At 44.6% G+C, this 17,955-nt stretch overlaps 1 protein-coding gene across 2 annotated transcripts in view; it reads left to right on the forward strand.

Moving 5' to 3' along the window:
* The window catches only part of PHGDH (phosphoglycerate dehydrogenase), a 97,630-nt gene that overhangs the window by 13,587 nt on the left and 66,088 nt on the right, over positions 1–17,955 (forward strand). For both annotated transcript variants that reach the window (XM_029606746.1, XM_029606747.1), the window contains exons 4-5: positions 5,764–5,818; positions 8,763–8,861. In XM_029606746.1, coding sequence (XP_029462606.1) covers positions 5,764–5,818; positions 8,763–8,861 — 154 coding nt within the window. The remainder of the gene's footprint in view (positions 1–5,763; positions 5,819–8,762; positions 8,862–17,955) is intronic.

Here is a 17,955-nt window from a genome sequence, read left to right on the forward strand (position 1 = left end):
ATGACCAGCACTAAAACATCTCACAAATTTTCCGTAAGGGATGTGCCCCTTTGGCGCGCAGCTTCGGTGGTATGCTGCTGGAGAGATCTTAATGTAGGCCCTGGTTGTGGCAGAAGGATGTCAGCAGGAAGCAAGGAGAGCAGAGCTGGGTGGAACAGCAGCTCCTCCACGGCCTGATAACACAGGCAACCTCTTCTGCTGGAATGGCAGTGAGTCTCAATAGGAACCCCCCTGCTGTATGTTCTAAGTTTTTTTTGTTAGAGTTGTGGGTTACTTCATAAAGCGTTTGGCAGTGGAAGATGTTTGTACTGCTGTTACTGAGGTGACAACAGAATTTGAAATGCTTATTTTTTTTTTTTTTTTTGTATGGTGAATTGTAAGGGTCAACATTCTAAGTCCACTGGGGGAATTTCTGTGGATACAAATTGTGTTACAGAATTAGAGGTGTAGGATTTATATCTAGATGCTGGCCCTTCTGGAATAGACTTTAGATTTCATGCTCATATACATGTAGAAGAACTGGTTGAATGAGGTTATCAAATACTTTTAATAGTTTTATTGGGAGGTTGAAACTAGTTGTTTTGTCTTTTTTAATTACACGTGGCATGAGTACCACTAATTGGTGCTCTAGTATTCTAATTTTAAGGGATAGGATTGCAATGGACTGTTTTGATGTTAGTGTTTTATCTCTATATCAAGCAACGCGAACATTCTGGGTACGGGGGTCAATCTGATGTTACAAAAGGGAACGGCTAGCATGTGGAGGTCCCTGAGTAGGCCATCGCATAGAGGATTGTGGTCTGAGATTTTTATTAAAATGTTAAACATTTATTCTATCTTTAAAACTGAAAAAATTTCAGAGTGTTCTAGGACAGCTCCAGGGGAGGTGTGTACTGTGAGTGGCAAGCATGAAATTGGACCAATGGTTGAAGTTTTATGTCGGGTATAAATCTATGTGTGTGACCTGATAAAGAGGCAGGTCACTGAGGAAGGAACTGAAGATGTTTATGTGTCTGGAGGATCCAGACAACAAGAGGAAGAAAGGGTAACAACTGGTGCTTCACCCCAAAGCACTGCTGGAAGTGTATAAGGAGGGAACAAGTGGAGTGTGAAAACTCTTTTGAGAACACCATTTGCTCTTTTGGATTTTGAGAATTTCTGTAGAAGTCAAGGATTATTGAGGGAAATAGGAGAGGTTATGTGCTTGGAGTCTTTGAGGAACTATGTTGGGGGAGGGGGTAGCTGGGATTAGGGGAGAGCCACCAGCCGGCTATTTCTTCACAGAGCTCAAGACCAGCACTGGCTCCAACAGACCAGGGAGTGCATTGACTCCATAGCTGCTCCAGAAGGGAAGTATCTGACATCCTAACAGCTTCTATAAAGTGAGTAGAAATTTGAGACTTCTGTGTCAGAAGAAGGCAACTATCCAGGGAGCCCCTAGGGTTCTAGAGTGTGAAGAAAGACACTGAGAGGTGTGACCTTGGGCAAGTCACTTTACCCTCCATTGTCTCAGGTACAAACTTAGGGGAAGATTTTCAAACCCCGGCGCGCGGAAATCCCGGGGTTTACATGTGTGGCCGGGCCTTATGCGTGCTGGGCCAATTTTCAAACGGCCCGGCCACACGCGTAAACCCCGGGATGCGTGTAAGTTCCAGGGCTTGAAAATGGGGCGCCCGGCTCAGCGCCATTTGCCGCTGTGCAGGTGCGCTCAACTTGCTTCCTGCTCCTTGGCAGGAGCAAAAGGTAAAATATAAAAAATAGGGCTAGTTAGGATAGTAATAGGGGGAGGGCAGGATAGGGGAAGGGAGGTTAGGCTCGGGGGTTGGGAGGGAACTGGGGAAGGCCCCGATGAGTCGCCACGCGTATTTGCTTAACTCTACCCCCCCTTCTGCACGCCGACCCGGAATTTTATAACATGCGCACATGGACGCGCGCGCATACGTTTTGAAAATGTACCCTTTAGATTGTAAGCCCTCTGGGGATAGGGAAATACCTACAATACCTGAATGTAATCCGCTTTGAAGCGCTGAAAAAAAAAGTGTAAAAAGCGGAATATAAAAATCTAAATAAATGAATAAATTAATTAAAGGAGTGAGGAGAGTGGAGTGGATTTGAGTGGGGCCTCTTGTGAGAAAAAAAAAGTTAAAAATCAGAAATTGTATAAAGGTAAACTGGGCTTTGTCTGCATTGGGAGTAACCTCTACAAAAATTGTCCACAGAGGAGGTGAACTAGGGTTTCTAAAGACGGGGAGTAACCTACAGCCCAACGAGTGAGAGGGAATGATCGTTGGGGACTGATTTTTGTGATCTGAGCAAGATGGCAAGTGATGTGATTATGATAAAGAACCGTGTGGACTAACTTAAGAAATGTTTTAGCTTCCAACTTTTCATGTTCACATAAAATGATTGCATTTTTGGACTTGTGGACATTGGAATTGTTATGGAGGTGTCTTCAGTCAGTTTGGCCTTACAGAACGTCCTGTCCCTAGCCCACGCCCAGTGAAAGATTGTTCCTCACCCTGGGGTATCCAACCAAATGCTACCCAGGGCTGGGAAGGGGGCTTCTTGGCACGGGGGTAACAAATCCTTGGGACGTGTTCTTTTGGTTTTTTTATAGCCAATTTCACAGCGGGGTGCGTGATATGTGTAAATATCACTTTGACTCCCCCCCCCCCCCCGTCGTCGTCTATAGCAGAGCTTCCCAAGCTGTGGGTCAGGACCCCAGATGGGGGTAAGTGCCTCAAATGGCAGCAGCATTAGAGGAGGTGAGGGGTGAGAGGGGATCAGCAGGGGGAAATGTGGGAGAAAGGTTGAAGGGGAAGATGTAATGCTTAGAGCTGAGATGGGGAGATGGGGGATGAGAACGGGGTTGGGATGAATGGGAGGGGATGACAGAGGATCAGTTGGGTTTATAAGAAGATCTTAGGGGGGAGAGAGAGGATCAGCTGAGTGGATGTGAAAAGGACTGGCTGGGCTGTGGAGGAGAGAAGACTGAGGTTGAGAAAGGGGGGTCTGCTGGAGTATGGGGAGGGTGAATAGTGATTATTGGAGGAGGGGCTGCACCGCTGCTGATTTATTTTGGTCGTCCTCTGGGGTCATGTGAAACTTTTAAGTGCTGAAATGGGGGTCAGATTGGGGAAAGGTTTGGGAAAGCCCAGGTCTAGAGACGCCACTGTAATTATCGAAATTGCACACACTCAGGATTTGGCTGCAGAGTGGACTGAATCAGAGGAAGCAGTTTATTCCCAGTTTAATTTTTCATTCTTTTCCAATTAATCCCTTGCATTCCATTTTCTTTTTTTGGCTGCGGCCGCACACTGAATTAGTTTTCAACGTGTTGTCCACAGTGACCCTCGGCCCCTTTTCCTGGGTGGTATTTCCTAACATGGAACTCGGCATTATGCATACATGGGATCATTTCCCCTTTGTGCATCTCTTTACAAATAAGTTGGAGTTCTTTCACCTCCTCTCCGCCATCCTGTCCAAAAGAACTGTCGAAAATAATCCTTGCATTTGAAATACACTAAAAAAAAATGTTCTAGTAATAGAGCTGTTAAGGAGTAGAGTCATGTGATAGTTATTACGAGTGTAATTTAAAATATTCTAAACAAATAACACATGGGGAAGATCACTTTTATAACTTTGCATAGATAAACAGGCATTTAGCCACACAGAGAGAGCTTTTGGAAATGACTTTCTCCCTCACTAAGGGTAAAAGTGCGCCTGCTGTTCACTGCAGGAATAAAAAGGGCTAGGTTAGGACAGGGGGAGGTATGCACAGGGGTTTCATTTGAATATCCACCCCCCGCTTAGTTTCACAAGAGTACAACATACATGAGCACAAAAATGACCCGCTTTCCCCCCACCAGCCCAAATTTTCAAAAGGAAACTCCACAGGAGGTTTCCATTTGAAAATTAGCTTGCAGACCAGGGAGAAGGCTCCAAAAGTATGTAATGAATTTGTCACAGTAGAAAGTTATACATTGTTAACTAAATCAGAATTATTTTTCTACCTTGGTTGTCAGGTTTCTTCCCTAATTGCAGTTACCGATTGTCATTTTTCCTTGCTTCTAACGCCTTTAATTGGATCTCCAGTCTTCATGCTTTCCTCCACTTCTCTCTCTGACATGTCTCATTTCAGGTCTCTCCATTTTTCTCTTCTTGGCTGCTGTGTTACTGTCTTTATGTATCTCTCTCATCTACCTTTCTATTTCTACTTCCATTTCTTTACTTTTTCTTTTTTTGCTGTCCTTTCACTCCTTTTCCTCCTCCCACAATCCCTTTGAACTCTCTCTCTCTCTCTCTCTCTCTCTCTCTGGGCTCTCCACTTATCTGAAGTCCTCCATGTTTCATTTCTGGCTCCATCATGCTGCTTCAGTCTTTCATCTTCCCCTCTCAAGATGTCCCTATCAACTCAATCTTTCTACTTTTCTGACTTGCTGCATCCAATTATCAATCTTCCCCATCTCTGGTGGCCCCTATTCACCTTTATCCTGTCATACCCCTTTCAGGTCTCCATGTTTCCCTATTTGACTCCTTCAGCCCTCCGTTCCCTCTTTCTCTCTTCCTCAGGCCATCTCACCCTGGCTATTTTGTACTCACTTTATCTTAGCCATCTGTAGCTCTTCTCATTTTTCCCCAGTGGTCAGAACATGGAAACCCACCATAAAGTTTCGTATGCGTCTTTTCATCTGCACTTCCTCCTCTGTCTGGTGTGTGCTGTCCCTCCAGCAGTTGTGACTCCTCTCCCTGGCATACAGTGTCCCCGCAGTAGCAGCAGCAGCTCCTCAACTCTCCAGCATGTGCTGTCACCACAGTCCCTCTTGGACATTTGGATGGAGATTTGTTCAGGGATACATGAGGAAGAAAGATTAGCAAGCAGCCTGGTAATCTCCCAGCAGATGCAAGAGGCTGGGGCTCTCTGCTGGTGGAAATACAATTTTGTGTGTTGTGTTTCCAGCAGCAGAGAGCAATGCATGGTTTCTCTGCTTACACCCTCACATTTGGCTGTAATCAGGGAACTGCTGGGCAGTGCACAGCCTCTCTCCATATGCCTTCCCATCTGACTAGATGGGCTTTTTCCCTTGTGTCAAGCAGGGAATGGCCTTGCACCAGTGGACCCATGGTTTCTGAGGCACCATGTTTTCAGGCGGAGCTATAAGCCTTCCTGAGGATTTCTGTGCAGCCTGGTTATTTATTGTCTGTGATTCTGCAGGGTTGTCCTGTTTTCTGATTGACCCAGCCTAGATTTGCCCAAAAGGGACCAGCCCTTATCGGTTCAGGGTATTTCTTCCTCAAGTTAGGCCTAGTTCTCGTCTGGTTCAGTGATTTGTAGTGATTACTTATTCCATGGTTATTCTGACCTGCCTGACTCCTGAGTTTGTTTGCCATGTAACCCTGGGCCTTTCTTCTTGGACCTTGTGATTTTTCATGGACATTGTGTTTCCTGACCCTGCTTGCAGGGAATGTTTAAAATAAAGAAACAGCAAGCTAACCTTGTTCAATTCTTTGTCTGGTTCCTATTCAGTGACAGGGATCCCTTTCCATGGTGGCTGCCCATGTCAGCTCAGGGAGCCCTTAACACTATCCTAGAATATATGTGGTCAGTGAGATTGTAAGTGATGGAATATTAGTCCCAGCATGGGTTGCGGACAACTGTCATTTGCCTTTGGTTAGTGGAGAGGGATTATTGCATGCAGGTGCTCTGGTTTTGGGAGGAAGGTGGCATTTCTCCAATAACATTCCTGGATTAATGTTTTGCAGGCAGGTCCCTCAGGCCACAGCATCCATGAAGGCAGGGCGATGGGATCGGAAGAAGGTATGCAGGGGATGAGAGTCATTGTAAGTGGGATAAACTGCATCTACAGGAAATATCTTGTGTCACTGATTAAAAATTGGATTGTATAGATGGTTCAAGTTATTCTTCTGTCACTTATGAGTTACAAATCCTGTTAAAATCATTTTTGGCAATGGATTGTTCACACTGTGCAGAACTCAAGTTGGTGCTGATGCATTTTGCTTGGTGAGATTAGTGCTCTGTCTTCTCATGGGTTGAACACGCTCTCTCTCTTTTAGGAAAAATTACCAGGAGAAGTAAAATCAGGAAAACAGGAGAGTCAGTGGCTCAAATAGAAACATGACATAAAAAAAAAAAGACCATGAAGCCTATCTAATCTGCCCATGCACACCAACTATTTAGCTTTACAATCCTTACCACGCTTTCTTGAATTCTGATACTGTCCTTGTCCCTTCATGGGGAGGCAGTTCCATGCATCTACTATCCTCTCTCTAAACAAATATTTCCTTAAATTACTACCCCTTTCACTCTCGTCCCATGACCTCTCTTTCCAGAGCCTCCTTTCTTCTGGAACAAGGGGTCATGGGATGAGGATGTATATATTGCCTAATCAGTAGAGGCAAGGGATACAACTTTCCCTAGATATACAAGTCAGAAGAGGAAGACCAAAAGGGGAATATTCAGGAATTAAAGGGAAGGATAAGTTAAGTGAAGAGGAAGATAAGATTAAAGAAGATATCCTAAACCAGTGTTTCCCAAAGCACACCTATATTAACAAAAATGTTGTGTTGCACACAACCTCCATAGAGCAGGCAATGTGGACATGGAGAGGCCAAAAGAAGAGCTAGTGAAGCACTGTAAGTTGCACCAGTTTCTCTTATAACTAAAACCCCCCCCCCAAAAAAACAGATGCACATGAACTCATCACAATGGGCCAACTCCTGCTATATAAAAGTGCAGGAGAAGGGAGAAGTCAGTATGATGCGGGCAGCTGAGTCAGTTAGTTACCTTGCTTGCTGCATGGTAACGCCAGAGCTCCTCTACTGCTGCTGCCCCTAGCACTCAGAATGAATTACATTCAGTGCTCAGGCCATGTTTTCCCTATCTCACTCAACCTGGGTATATGGCAGAGGCTGGAAGGACTCAAAGGAGGATGTTCAGGAAGAGAAAGATGAGTTGTTGTGTGTACTACTGTATATGCTGCATAAAGTAGGGCCCAGCTATTAACGCCTTGCATACTGCCTGTTATTTACCACACTCCAGGGCTCATACTCTAGCTAGGAAGAAGAGGCCTGCATAATTGTACATGTTTTCAGAAAGGAGCTCTTTCACATTTAAGAACCTTGGCTGGTGACTCTTGAGGTGCTTACAGCAGAGCTCAAATACTGGTTTGGATCAAAGATTCAGACAGTGGTGACTTTTCTGTGGTATACCTGATCAGATCTGAAGGCACACTAGTTGGAATACACTGTTTTCAACTGATACGTTTGCTTGGTATTCACATGAGAAGGAGAGACTATGGCAAAAGTCAAGGTCTTATGAGAATGTAGAAGAGCATGATATTTATTGATGAGATAGTATAAAAGGTACTGTCACCATTGAAAGTAGACCTGATGGTGTACAAGCTAAAATACTGAAGGAGCTAGCAGAGGTACTGACTGTTCCTTTGACATCTTTGTTCAATTTCTCACTTGAAAGAGATGAAGTTTTAAGAGACTTGAGAAAAGCAGATGTATCATCTCAAACACAGTTGAGAGCAAGGGGGAAGCAGAAATTTGCAGACCTGTTTAATATCAGTGGTAGGTAAGGTAACGTGGTAGGTAAGGTAACAGAAACAATACTAAAGCATAGAATAGTGCAATACTTTGAAATCAATGGCTTATATAAATCTAGATATCATAGTTTCACAAGGAGAACATCTTCCCAATCTTGATTTCTTTGATGTAATGACCAGAGTAGTAGATAAGGCCTAGGCAGTAGATGAGGCCTATTTGGATTTTACTAAAGTCTCTGACACTGTTCCACACAGAAAACAGATGAGCATGTTACCCTGTCTAGAAGTTGATAGAAAAACTATAAACTCTGATGTGGGAGGGGGAAGTGTGTGTGGTAAGGATCTTATAAGAAGGTAGGAGAGCTCAGCCAGGCCAGTGAACAGTTTATCAAAACAGATTTATTTTGGCAGTACTTAGGACAAAATAATACAATAGCAGTAAGCAAACTACAATAATAGCTTCATTTCAGCAGAAAAGGCCTTTCTATTCTTGTTGGGTGTTTACAAAGGAAGGAAGGTTGGAAATTTACTTATTTTTGTAACATAACATAAAAGATGGAAACGTTTGCTAATGTGCTTCAGAATTTTCCAATTTTTTTCACAGATCTACCCCGAGGTGCGGCAGCAAACTGTGGGGATGTGCTTTAGACCTGTTGTCTGGTGGAGTGGGTAGGGAGTAAAACACATGTCCATTTAAAAATTAAATAAATGTGTGCAGGCAAAAGCATACACGCTATGGAAGCCACAACATTTTAGCTGTATTTCAGGAAGGCAGTTTTCAGTTAAGCCATTTCACCTATGTGAATACTTTTGAAAATTACCCTTTGAGAGGAAAGGAAGTTCTAAATCAAGAAGTCATTACATGATGCTTCGAAGGAGTAGACTTTAGGAATAACATAAGATATTTCTTCACAGAAAAGATATTTAATGCATGGAACAGCCTCCTAGTAGAGGTGTTAGATGAAAACAATAATTGAATTCAAGAAAGTGTGGGATAAGCATAGATCTTTAGTTGTACAAAAGTGAACAGAAAGCCAAAGATGCCGATGGTATTGCAACAGGAATTAAGTTGGGCAGGGTAGATTGGCCTCTTGCATTTATCTGCAATCATATTTTTTTGTTTCTGTAAGAAATGATAAAAAAAAAATATGGTGGACATTTCTCTCTGAGGCCTTATGTCTTTCTTTCTAGTTCATGGGAGCAGAGCTTCATGGGAAGACCCTTGGCATTCTGGGACTGGGAAGGATCGGGAAGGAAGTAGCCATTAGGATGCAGGCCTTCCAGATGAAGGTACAGTATAGAACTTAGCAGACCAGAAGGGTACCAGAACCTCAAGAACAGGTGGAGCCAGTTCAGGTTTTGCTTATTTGCAACCTGGGATTTGTAATGTCTGAGATCTCTAAGAAAAGCAGGAGCTGTAAGTACTTACATACAATGGATACGAAACCAGGACTAGAGAAGCATATCTCTGATGAACTGGTTCACAGGGTAGATGTTATCAGACCGAGCCCCGATCAGAAACACTGACTTCACAGCTTCTAGAGCTTTCAGAGCTTTACTGAGCATGTGCAGGATTGTCACACATTGGGGCTGATGTAATACAGTGCACTCAGCCGAGCGTACTGTAAAACCCACAGTTGGACCGGGTTGTAGAGGTGCTAACTAATCCCCTTATGCAATAAGGGGATTAGCACCTCTACAACCCATGTCCAACACAGAGTGAAACTAATAGCGCTCATCACATGCAAATGCAATTGCGAAAAAAATGTGTGTCTAAGACGCACATTTTTGCAATAGAAAATTATGGTGGAGCAGGCATTAATTGCGCTCCTAAAACTAGTACAGAGAAGCAGAAAAAACTGCTTTTCTGTACAGCCTCCTACTTAATATCATTGTGAGAGCATCGGCCGTCTGCCGGTTAGGAAAACAGAAACTGAATTTATCGGCATCAGTTTTCCTAAACGGTGCACAGCCAGTGGTTCAGAAAAGATCAGAGATATTAAGTAGGAGGAAAAATCTTTCATAAATTAATTAAAAAAAAAAAAATAGCACTGGCAGTCGGGTGCAAGAAATGGATGCTCAATTGACAAGCGTCTGTTTCCTGAACCCATGCCTGCACTGTTTAGGAAAACTGATGCTGATAAATTCAGTGTCTGTTTTCCTAACTGGTGGATGGCCGATGCTCTCAGGCTCCCGTTATTAAGGAGGCACTAGGGGCACGCAACTGACCCTAGTGCCTTTTTGATAACGCGACCCCTAATTTAAATATTGCATGGAGCCCCCAGGAGGGGCACCTGGGGGCACGTTAGGAAAGTGGGCACTGAGCGTTCAGTGCCCGCCTTCTGCACACAAATATTGCATCGGCCCCATTGTGTGGGGACCCACTCAGTTCCGTTTTTATCATGGAGCAAATACTTGTGGTACAATTTTCCATTTACTTCTAAAAGTCTTCTCTGAATTGTTTCACATGGGTCCCTCTACTTCAGAAGCTTTTCTCTTCCTTCTTACCTTCCTAGGTCAGTTTTCAGTCTTTTTTCCTGTAGCTGTATTAGTATATTGATCAGCATATGTCTTATCAGTATTTCATTTAAAAAAAAGTGAGGAGTTTGATTTTGCATTAGTTGAATTTTCCTCATTCATTTGATGTCCTCCAAACTGAAGAAGACAGTGGCTTCTCCAAGTACCCCAAGTGTAATTGCATCAAGCTGTTCACAGACCAGTGTGATAGATACTATATGTGCTATGTCTTGGACACAATCACAATGTCTCAGGATGCTCCACATGTCAGAAGATGACATCCATATGCTGTTAAACTTAGTGAGAACTCTTAGAAAAAGTGTTTGGTTGGATAAGTCTGAGTTGTATACATCAGCAACTGAGGCATCCACATTGAGGAGCCCAGTAGGTGGGTGGTGCATCAATATTGAAGAAGCATCATCCATCAACATCAAGCACTTATAGAAGCTGATGGGAGAGAGCACCTTGTAGTTCCTCCACTCAATGAAAGTGAAGGGCTCTGCTTCATCGGTATTAACACCAAAGGACACCATATGGAGCATCGAGCAAAGGTGAAAAAGCACTGACATCAATCCTGGTTGATGTATGATAACTATCACCACAAATGTGCCCAAAACACTCTTATTCCAGATTCATACAATTGTATACACACATCCAAATAAACCAGATTCATACAATTGTATTTTGATGTATGATAACAACAACAGAGAGGGATTGCCAAGAGCCATGCATCCTCCCAAACATCCCTGCAGAGAAGTCTGAGGGAAACCTCCTGCTTCCAAGTCACAGCTTCTGATACACATCAGGTGACACAGGATGATGTGACTTCTCCTTCCTACCCGGTGTTGGCATTGGCAATTTTTGAGGAGAAACTGAACTGGAGAATCCAGGAAGCAGTGGAACATCAACTTGCTAGATTTCCTGCACTGGCATGGACAGCATCAATACGGATGCAAACTGATGTCCAGCCTATCCTAGAATCTCGTAGTGCACAGTGGCAATGGCATAGATACTGACAAAAAATAGAAGAATTACATGCTCCTTCATACAATGACATACAGTAAGGCAATAAAACAAAATAGAAGAGAAAGCATCCATAATAAAGAACCTGCAAACTTATCTTTAATTTATTCAATAAAAATGTGATTAAAAAGATAATCTTTTTCCTAAATTTAAAATAATCTCCTCTGATTCCTCTCCTTGTCAGGAAAGGAAAAAGTTCCTAAGTACCTCTCCTTCTCAGATTCTGTAAGAGAAAATGGCTAAGGAAATTCCATTTGATTTAATTTGAAGATCCTAAGGCTCAAATGTTGGATATCTTCCAAGTTCTCAGTCCACCCTAAGGAAATCTTGGCAGTACCCATCCACAATATTCTTATGAATACACAAATGAGAATGTGGGAGATTTCCCCCCCCCTCCCCCCACATACACACATCTGTACATCCAGTTAACAAGAAGGTTGATGTGATGTATTACATCTAGAAAGCTCCTGGATTCAACAATGAGCTGCAGTACCGGTCTGTAATAGCAAACCAGCACTCAGGAAAGCCTATAGGTCCAAGACACACTCCTTGGTGCCCCCGGGGAGAGAGTCTTGTATCTTTTGATGCTCTTGGGATAAAGTATTACCAGAATGCAATGCTCATGTTCCACTTAGCATCCTATTAACTCTTCATGAGTCAGTACTCATTCTGGAGATGGTCAGGGCCATCTCAGATAGTGTCCCTCAAATGGCATCTTTTGACTTAAGAGCACTAGTGAACAAAGGTCAGGATTTTGGAAACCATTTGACCTATGATGTTTTTGAGATAGCATTGAGAGCCTCTGCTATAGGAATCACTGTTTTCAGACTTTCATGTCTGTGAGCTTCAGACCTCAGAACAGATGTGTAAAGACAGGCTCGCTGACATGCCCTGTAAGGGAAACAATTTCTTCGGAGGTAAAGTCAAGGAAGCTGTGGATCAAATAAAAGTGTCTTCATACATCAGACACTATTTACAGTCACTAATGACCCACCCACCATATAATGTAGGAGATACACAAGTGAGGTGTCCAGGAGTCACTTCTGTCTTCCAAAGAGGTATTATCCTCCACCCCTTCATTCCCATCAACAGCAAACTCCTTCCTCTCAACCCAGACAGCAGAGGAACCAGAAACCACAGACTGCTCCCCAACCAAAACCTGAGACGGGGTTATGACTTGATCCAGGAAAACATAGCCAGTAGTATCCTAGTATCTATTCCAGAGAACCGTTCTGGGGAATGGTAATGTTTTATATCAGCAATTGGCCCAGTATAGCCTCGAGAGCTGGATTCTTTCCATCAGTCAGAATGGGTACAGACTTCATCATTTGGAAATTCCACCATATTTCTCACCAAGAGTCTAGCACTATGCTTTTTAGCATCAGTTTCTCCCTCTTGGAGACCAAAATGGCAAAATCCATCCCACCAGGAAAGAGGTCAGGAATTTTACTCTTAAATATTTCATGATTCCAAATAAAATGGGAGAACTCCATACTATCTTAGACCAAGGGCCTTGAACAAATACTTAGTAAAAGAAAAGTTCAAGATTTCTATGGGCACCTGAATCCCCTTTTGTAACATTTGGCTGGCTGCGGAGTAGCCCTGCTACCGGCCTCACTCATCCTAGGATGCCAAGACTGCATTGGGCAGCTCAGATGTCGCCATCAGGATCCCTAGACTCCCTCTATGTGCATGCATGCCTCACACAATCATTTAGGCCCATGGCAGGAACAGCTATGTGGTGCTTTGTGACGATGTCAGCACAGCAGGATATTTAAATCCCTGCTGCACTCCCAGCTGGTGCCTCTACAATGGGTCGTCTTGCCAATCCTAGCTGCTTGCAGCATGTGTAGCTGCTTCAGTCCTGTTCCTTGTCTCTGTGTGTCCCAGTCCTGCTCATTTGTCCATATTCCAGCCTAAACCCCTATCCATTCTCCAGTCCTGCCTCAGTTTTAGCCCTGCTCCTTGCCATCCTTGGCCTTTCTTGCCCCTTCCTCTTTGATTGCCTTGGACCTTGACCTCTGCTTTGGATTCTGACACTGCCTGATCTCCGCTTGCCCTGACCTCTGCTTTGGGTTCTGGTTCTGCTTGACATCCACCTGCCCTGACCTCTGCTTTGGATTCTGGTTCTGCTTGACATCCACCTGCCCTGACCTCTGCTTTGGATTTTGGCTCCGCCTAACCTCTGCCTGCGCAGACCCCAGCCTGGTTACTACACTGCTTGACCGCTTTCTACAGGACCCTTGCCAGCTTCAGAACCCAAGGGATCAACCTGTGGGGGAAAAAGTTGGTACATGTGAAGTCTAGTTATGGTTCTAGTCTGAGCAAGCAAGACTGTCGGTGGGGGCTCAGCTGGCTTGCTAGTTTGATAACACCAATCCCACCACAGCTTAGAGGCTCACATCCCATGACAGCTTTCTTAAAAAAGGGGACTGGACTTAAAGGATGCATATGCACATAAAAATACATCCAAGTTACAGGAAGTATCTCAGATTCATAATGTGTAGGGACCCTTTGGATCTCCACTATATGGATCCAGATCCTGTACCCATTGAGCTAGGAGTAGGAGATAAGCATTAAAGGGAGAGATACACCATTTCAGAAGAGCACCTCCGTAGATGTTGTTGGAATGACTAGACCCCTGCTGGTATTACAGCATCTCACATCATATTAAGGTGAGGCATTTTGAGGTAGCAATCGGAGGAGAAGGAGCTGTTTTACTTGAATTGCTTTTTTTTCCTAGGCCCCATGGCTTGGATTCTGTACTAAACAGAAAGGGGGCAATTTCCTTGCTGGGACACAAACCTGTCCGATAAGGGTGTCCCAGGGTTTTTTTTTAAAGAAGTTTAGGACTTGTTTTAGGAGTTTTTTTTCTGTGAGATCCCTGGTACTTGGCCTACGTTAGGGGACTTCCTTGGGAAAAGGCTGGGAGTAGAGGCGATTCCACTGCTCTCCATCATATAAACCATGGATGGATTAGGGTAATTTGCTGCAGAAGAATTGCAGTTTTTTACCTTTTTATGAATATTTGCCTTGTGTTTTGAGGGAAGTTTGCTGCCACCCCTCCTACCCTAAAGTGGGGAAAACCAGAAAAACTGATTGTTCCCTGCCACCTGGACATTTCATTTGAAAGATCCTGAGTGCCATCTGGAGAACAAACTATGAGCAAGACCTTTTTGTTATAACTGGAGACCCCCATCTGGTGTCTTTAACCTGGAGAGAAGAGGTATAAGTGAGAATCGTGCAGTGTTTGAGACCCTGTTTTTGTCTGCTAGTATTATTTGGAAGGGGATTTTCTATCCACAGCTGGAAGACCCCTTTCCATCTGGATTGCTTTTCTATGTCCTGGAGGGTGAGTTTTTTTTCCCAGGCCTATCACTGACAGATAAGGAAAGTTGAAGAACTGTGATAACAAACTGCTTTGCTAAGGACTGGTATGTAAAGTGCCACAACTTGCTTTTGAATAATTGCTGCAGTCAAGTTCTTTTGTTTGGATCCATCTCAAGCATCCAGAATATTTTGTTGGCATTCACATCCCTCTCCCTGGAAGTGAAGAGCGACCTCCCCAGAAGAGAAACAGTGAGTCATCCCCACACCTTGGGCCTTGGTATTCCCTACCCCTACTGTTGGAAAGAACCTGACATTTCCGGGGCTGTGGGACAGAGAGAGGAGTTGGATCTGGGACCCCATGTGATCCGTGCCTTCCAGGTCCAACCACTGGAATAGAGGCTACATAGCGAAGTACCAACTCCACTTTCACTTCCTGATTTTTGGTCTAACATTCAAATATTCACAAAGGGGCGGATTTTCAGAGCCCTGCTCGCCTAAATCCGCCCAAAACCGGGCGGATTTAGGCGAGCAGGGCCCTGCGCGCCGGTGAGCCTATTTTACATAGGCCTACTGGCGTGCGCAGAGCCCCGGGACTCGCGTAAGTCCCGGGGTTCTCCGAGGGGGGCGTGTCGGGGGCGGGCCCGGTCATCACGGCGTTTAGGGGGCGTGTCGGCAGCGTTTTGGGGGCGGGTACGGGGGCGTGGCTACGGCCCGGGGCGGTCCGGGGGCGTGGCCGCGCCCTCCGTACCCGCCCCCAGGTCGCGTCCCGGCGCGCAATAGGCCCGCTGGCGCGCGGGGATTTACTTCTCCCTCCGGGAGGCGTAAATCCCCGGAGAAAGGTAAGGGGGGGGTGTAGACAGGGCCGGGCGGGTGGGTTAGGTAGAGGAAGGGAGGGGAAGGTGAGGGGAGGGTGTTAGAGGATTCCCTCCGAGGCCGCTCCGATTTCGGAGCGGCCTTGGAGGGAACGGGGGTAGGCTGCGCGGCTCGGTGCGCGCCGGCTATACAAAATCAATAGCCTTGCGCGCGCCGATCCCGGATTTTAGCGGATACGCGCGGCTCCGCGCGTATCTACTAAAATCCAGCGTACTTTTGTTGGCGCCTGGAGCGCCAACAAAAGTACGCCTATTCGCGGTATTTGAAAATCTACCCCTTAATGTCTAGCAGTGGTAGCAGTTTTTATACACATACAAGGGGTGCATGCGTTTCTCCATTTGAATGATTGGGTAGACAAGATCATGTCTCAAAGGTGCAAATGAATCAATGCATAAAAATGCATAAAAATCAATGCATAAAAATTATTTGGGCACTCATGTTGCTAGGGTTCAACACAAATTATCCCAAATCCTATCTATCACTCCAATTGGAATTCATAGGAGCTCTGCTAGACATGACTTAGATAAAAGCCTTTCTGCCATAAGAAAGGGCCATAACTCCGACTGCTGTGAAAAAAATAAAAAAGAATCAGTAGACATCAGCATGGGACATGTTGAGGATGTTAGGCCGAAAGGGATCAACAGTTAATTTAGCACACTTGGTATGTTTCCTCTCTCCCCTCTCCTATTACATATTAGAACGTTAACTTTATATAGGAACCGTTAAGTTTTTATTCCAACCAAAATATAAGCAAACTCAACATATAGCTTTATTATTAAAAAATATGTTACCGTTCCCTAATGGCACACCTATATATGTTATCTATACCAATCAACTTTTAACCCTATTTGTGCCTTTTTGTAAACTGTTGTGATGGTTAATTAACTTAACGACGGTATAGAAAAGTTTTTAAATAAATAAAATAAACGAGACAAGCACAATAGACCCTAAGATCACAGTGGCTCCAATCTCTGAGACAGTGTCCAAGTCATCCAACAGCTCAGGAACTCACTGTTCTGTGCTTGAGTTGCCCTATGATTTGTTTAATTTCTTCTGAACCAGTAGAACTAGCAAGCTGATGTCTATCAGGCTGTAATTCTTCCCACATTCCATTTCTCTTCTTTAGGTAGCCAGCCTTCTCAGAATCATAATTCTCTAAGGCTTTGGCTGGTAAGACATGTTTTCTAGTGGAAGCAACCCTGGCTGAGGAAGCAAACTCATTTGTATTTTCACTGAATACAACAGTTTCCATAGATGTGTCCTCTGCTATTATGATAATAATAAGGACTAACAGAATCAGATTACATCTCTGAACAGTTAACCTCTGCTGTGAGGTAGTGCCCCTGGTGTTCCCCTATTTACCCGTGCAGGACCAGGCTAGACGCCTGGTCCACCTTAAATTACTTAAGGAGAGTATGGGGCAGGTGGGGCTCAGAGGGCATAACCAGAGACTGGGGAATAATAACTGGGATCCAGGTGGGGATAACTAGACCAGACCCTGGTCTCCAGGAGGAAGACAGCTCCTATAGAATATTGCTGTCCAAACACTGAAATGAGATGAAGCTGAACTGTAATTTAAATACACTGTTCTGAAGGGAAGACAGACTACTGTTGTGTATTGTGAAGTATTAATAAAGATAAGTGTTTTAAGAAATGCTGGAGTCAGACTAGTTTTTATCTCCAGGCCTGTGGGAATCACTGCTGGGTCCCACATATAGTGTCATGCATGGGATTTTTTCTACAGCGTTGCACAGAATTAAAAGCCCAGCCTCCAAGAAAGTGATTGTGGGGAGTAGAGAGAGTTGTGAAGAGGACCTGTGATCAGGGCCGGTGCAAGGGGATTAGGCATCCTAGGTACCTTCTGCCTTGCGCCCCCTGGTCATGCTGTCAATTCCCCTTGGCCCCGACTCCTCCCTCTTGGTTTTCTGGGCCGCAAGCGGCCTGCCGAATTTCTACTCCTCTTTGCTGTCATCGCTCACGGCCCCATATGGTTCATGCCCCATAATGGTTGGCACTCTAGATCCAGGCCTAGCTTGCCTGGTGCTTCCACCGGCCCTGCCTGTGGTTCTAAATGTAGTACAGAATATAGGGGGGCCTAAGGCTCCAAAAGAAAATTACAGAACGCAGGAGTGCACAGAGCATGGTAGCTTGTGAAAGGGTATGGCTCAGCAGCTGCACTGAAGATGAAAAACCCAAAGTTTAAAAATTTCAGGAAGAGAGAAAACTGTGAGTGGGCCTGGTTGCAGGGACAGCCAGGAAGTGGTAGGTTTGTACCAGCTAATGGGAGAAGCATGGCTGGAACTAGTTAGAGCTTAAAAGTGATTTAGTTAATGCTGGTTATGCAGGCTTTTTAAAAAACTTTTTTTTGCCTTGAAAAAAGAAAAGAGGAAGGAACACTGGTGTAGAAGGGCTGTGCTGAATAGGGTGTGGCCCTGGAAAAGCTGCCAGAATGGGCTGTGAGTGCAGTGAATGGAAACAGGGTGGGATCCTCTTCCAGCAACCAAGCCATGCTGCAGGGAAGGTGTGCAGACACAAGACAATCTGGAGTGGAGCAGCCAGGGTACTGTAGCACCAGAGTGCAGCAGTCTGAGAGCATGACTGAAGGAAGCTGGCAGGCATTGATCCAGAATCTATAGAGAGG

The sequence above is a fragment of the Rhinatrema bivittatum genome, chromosome 6 (assembly GCF_901001135.1).
Source record: "Rhinatrema bivittatum chromosome 6, aRhiBiv1.1, whole genome shotgun sequence".
NCBI classification, from domain to species: Eukaryota; Metazoa; Chordata; class Amphibia; order Gymnophiona; family Rhinatrematidae; genus Rhinatrema; species Rhinatrema bivittatum.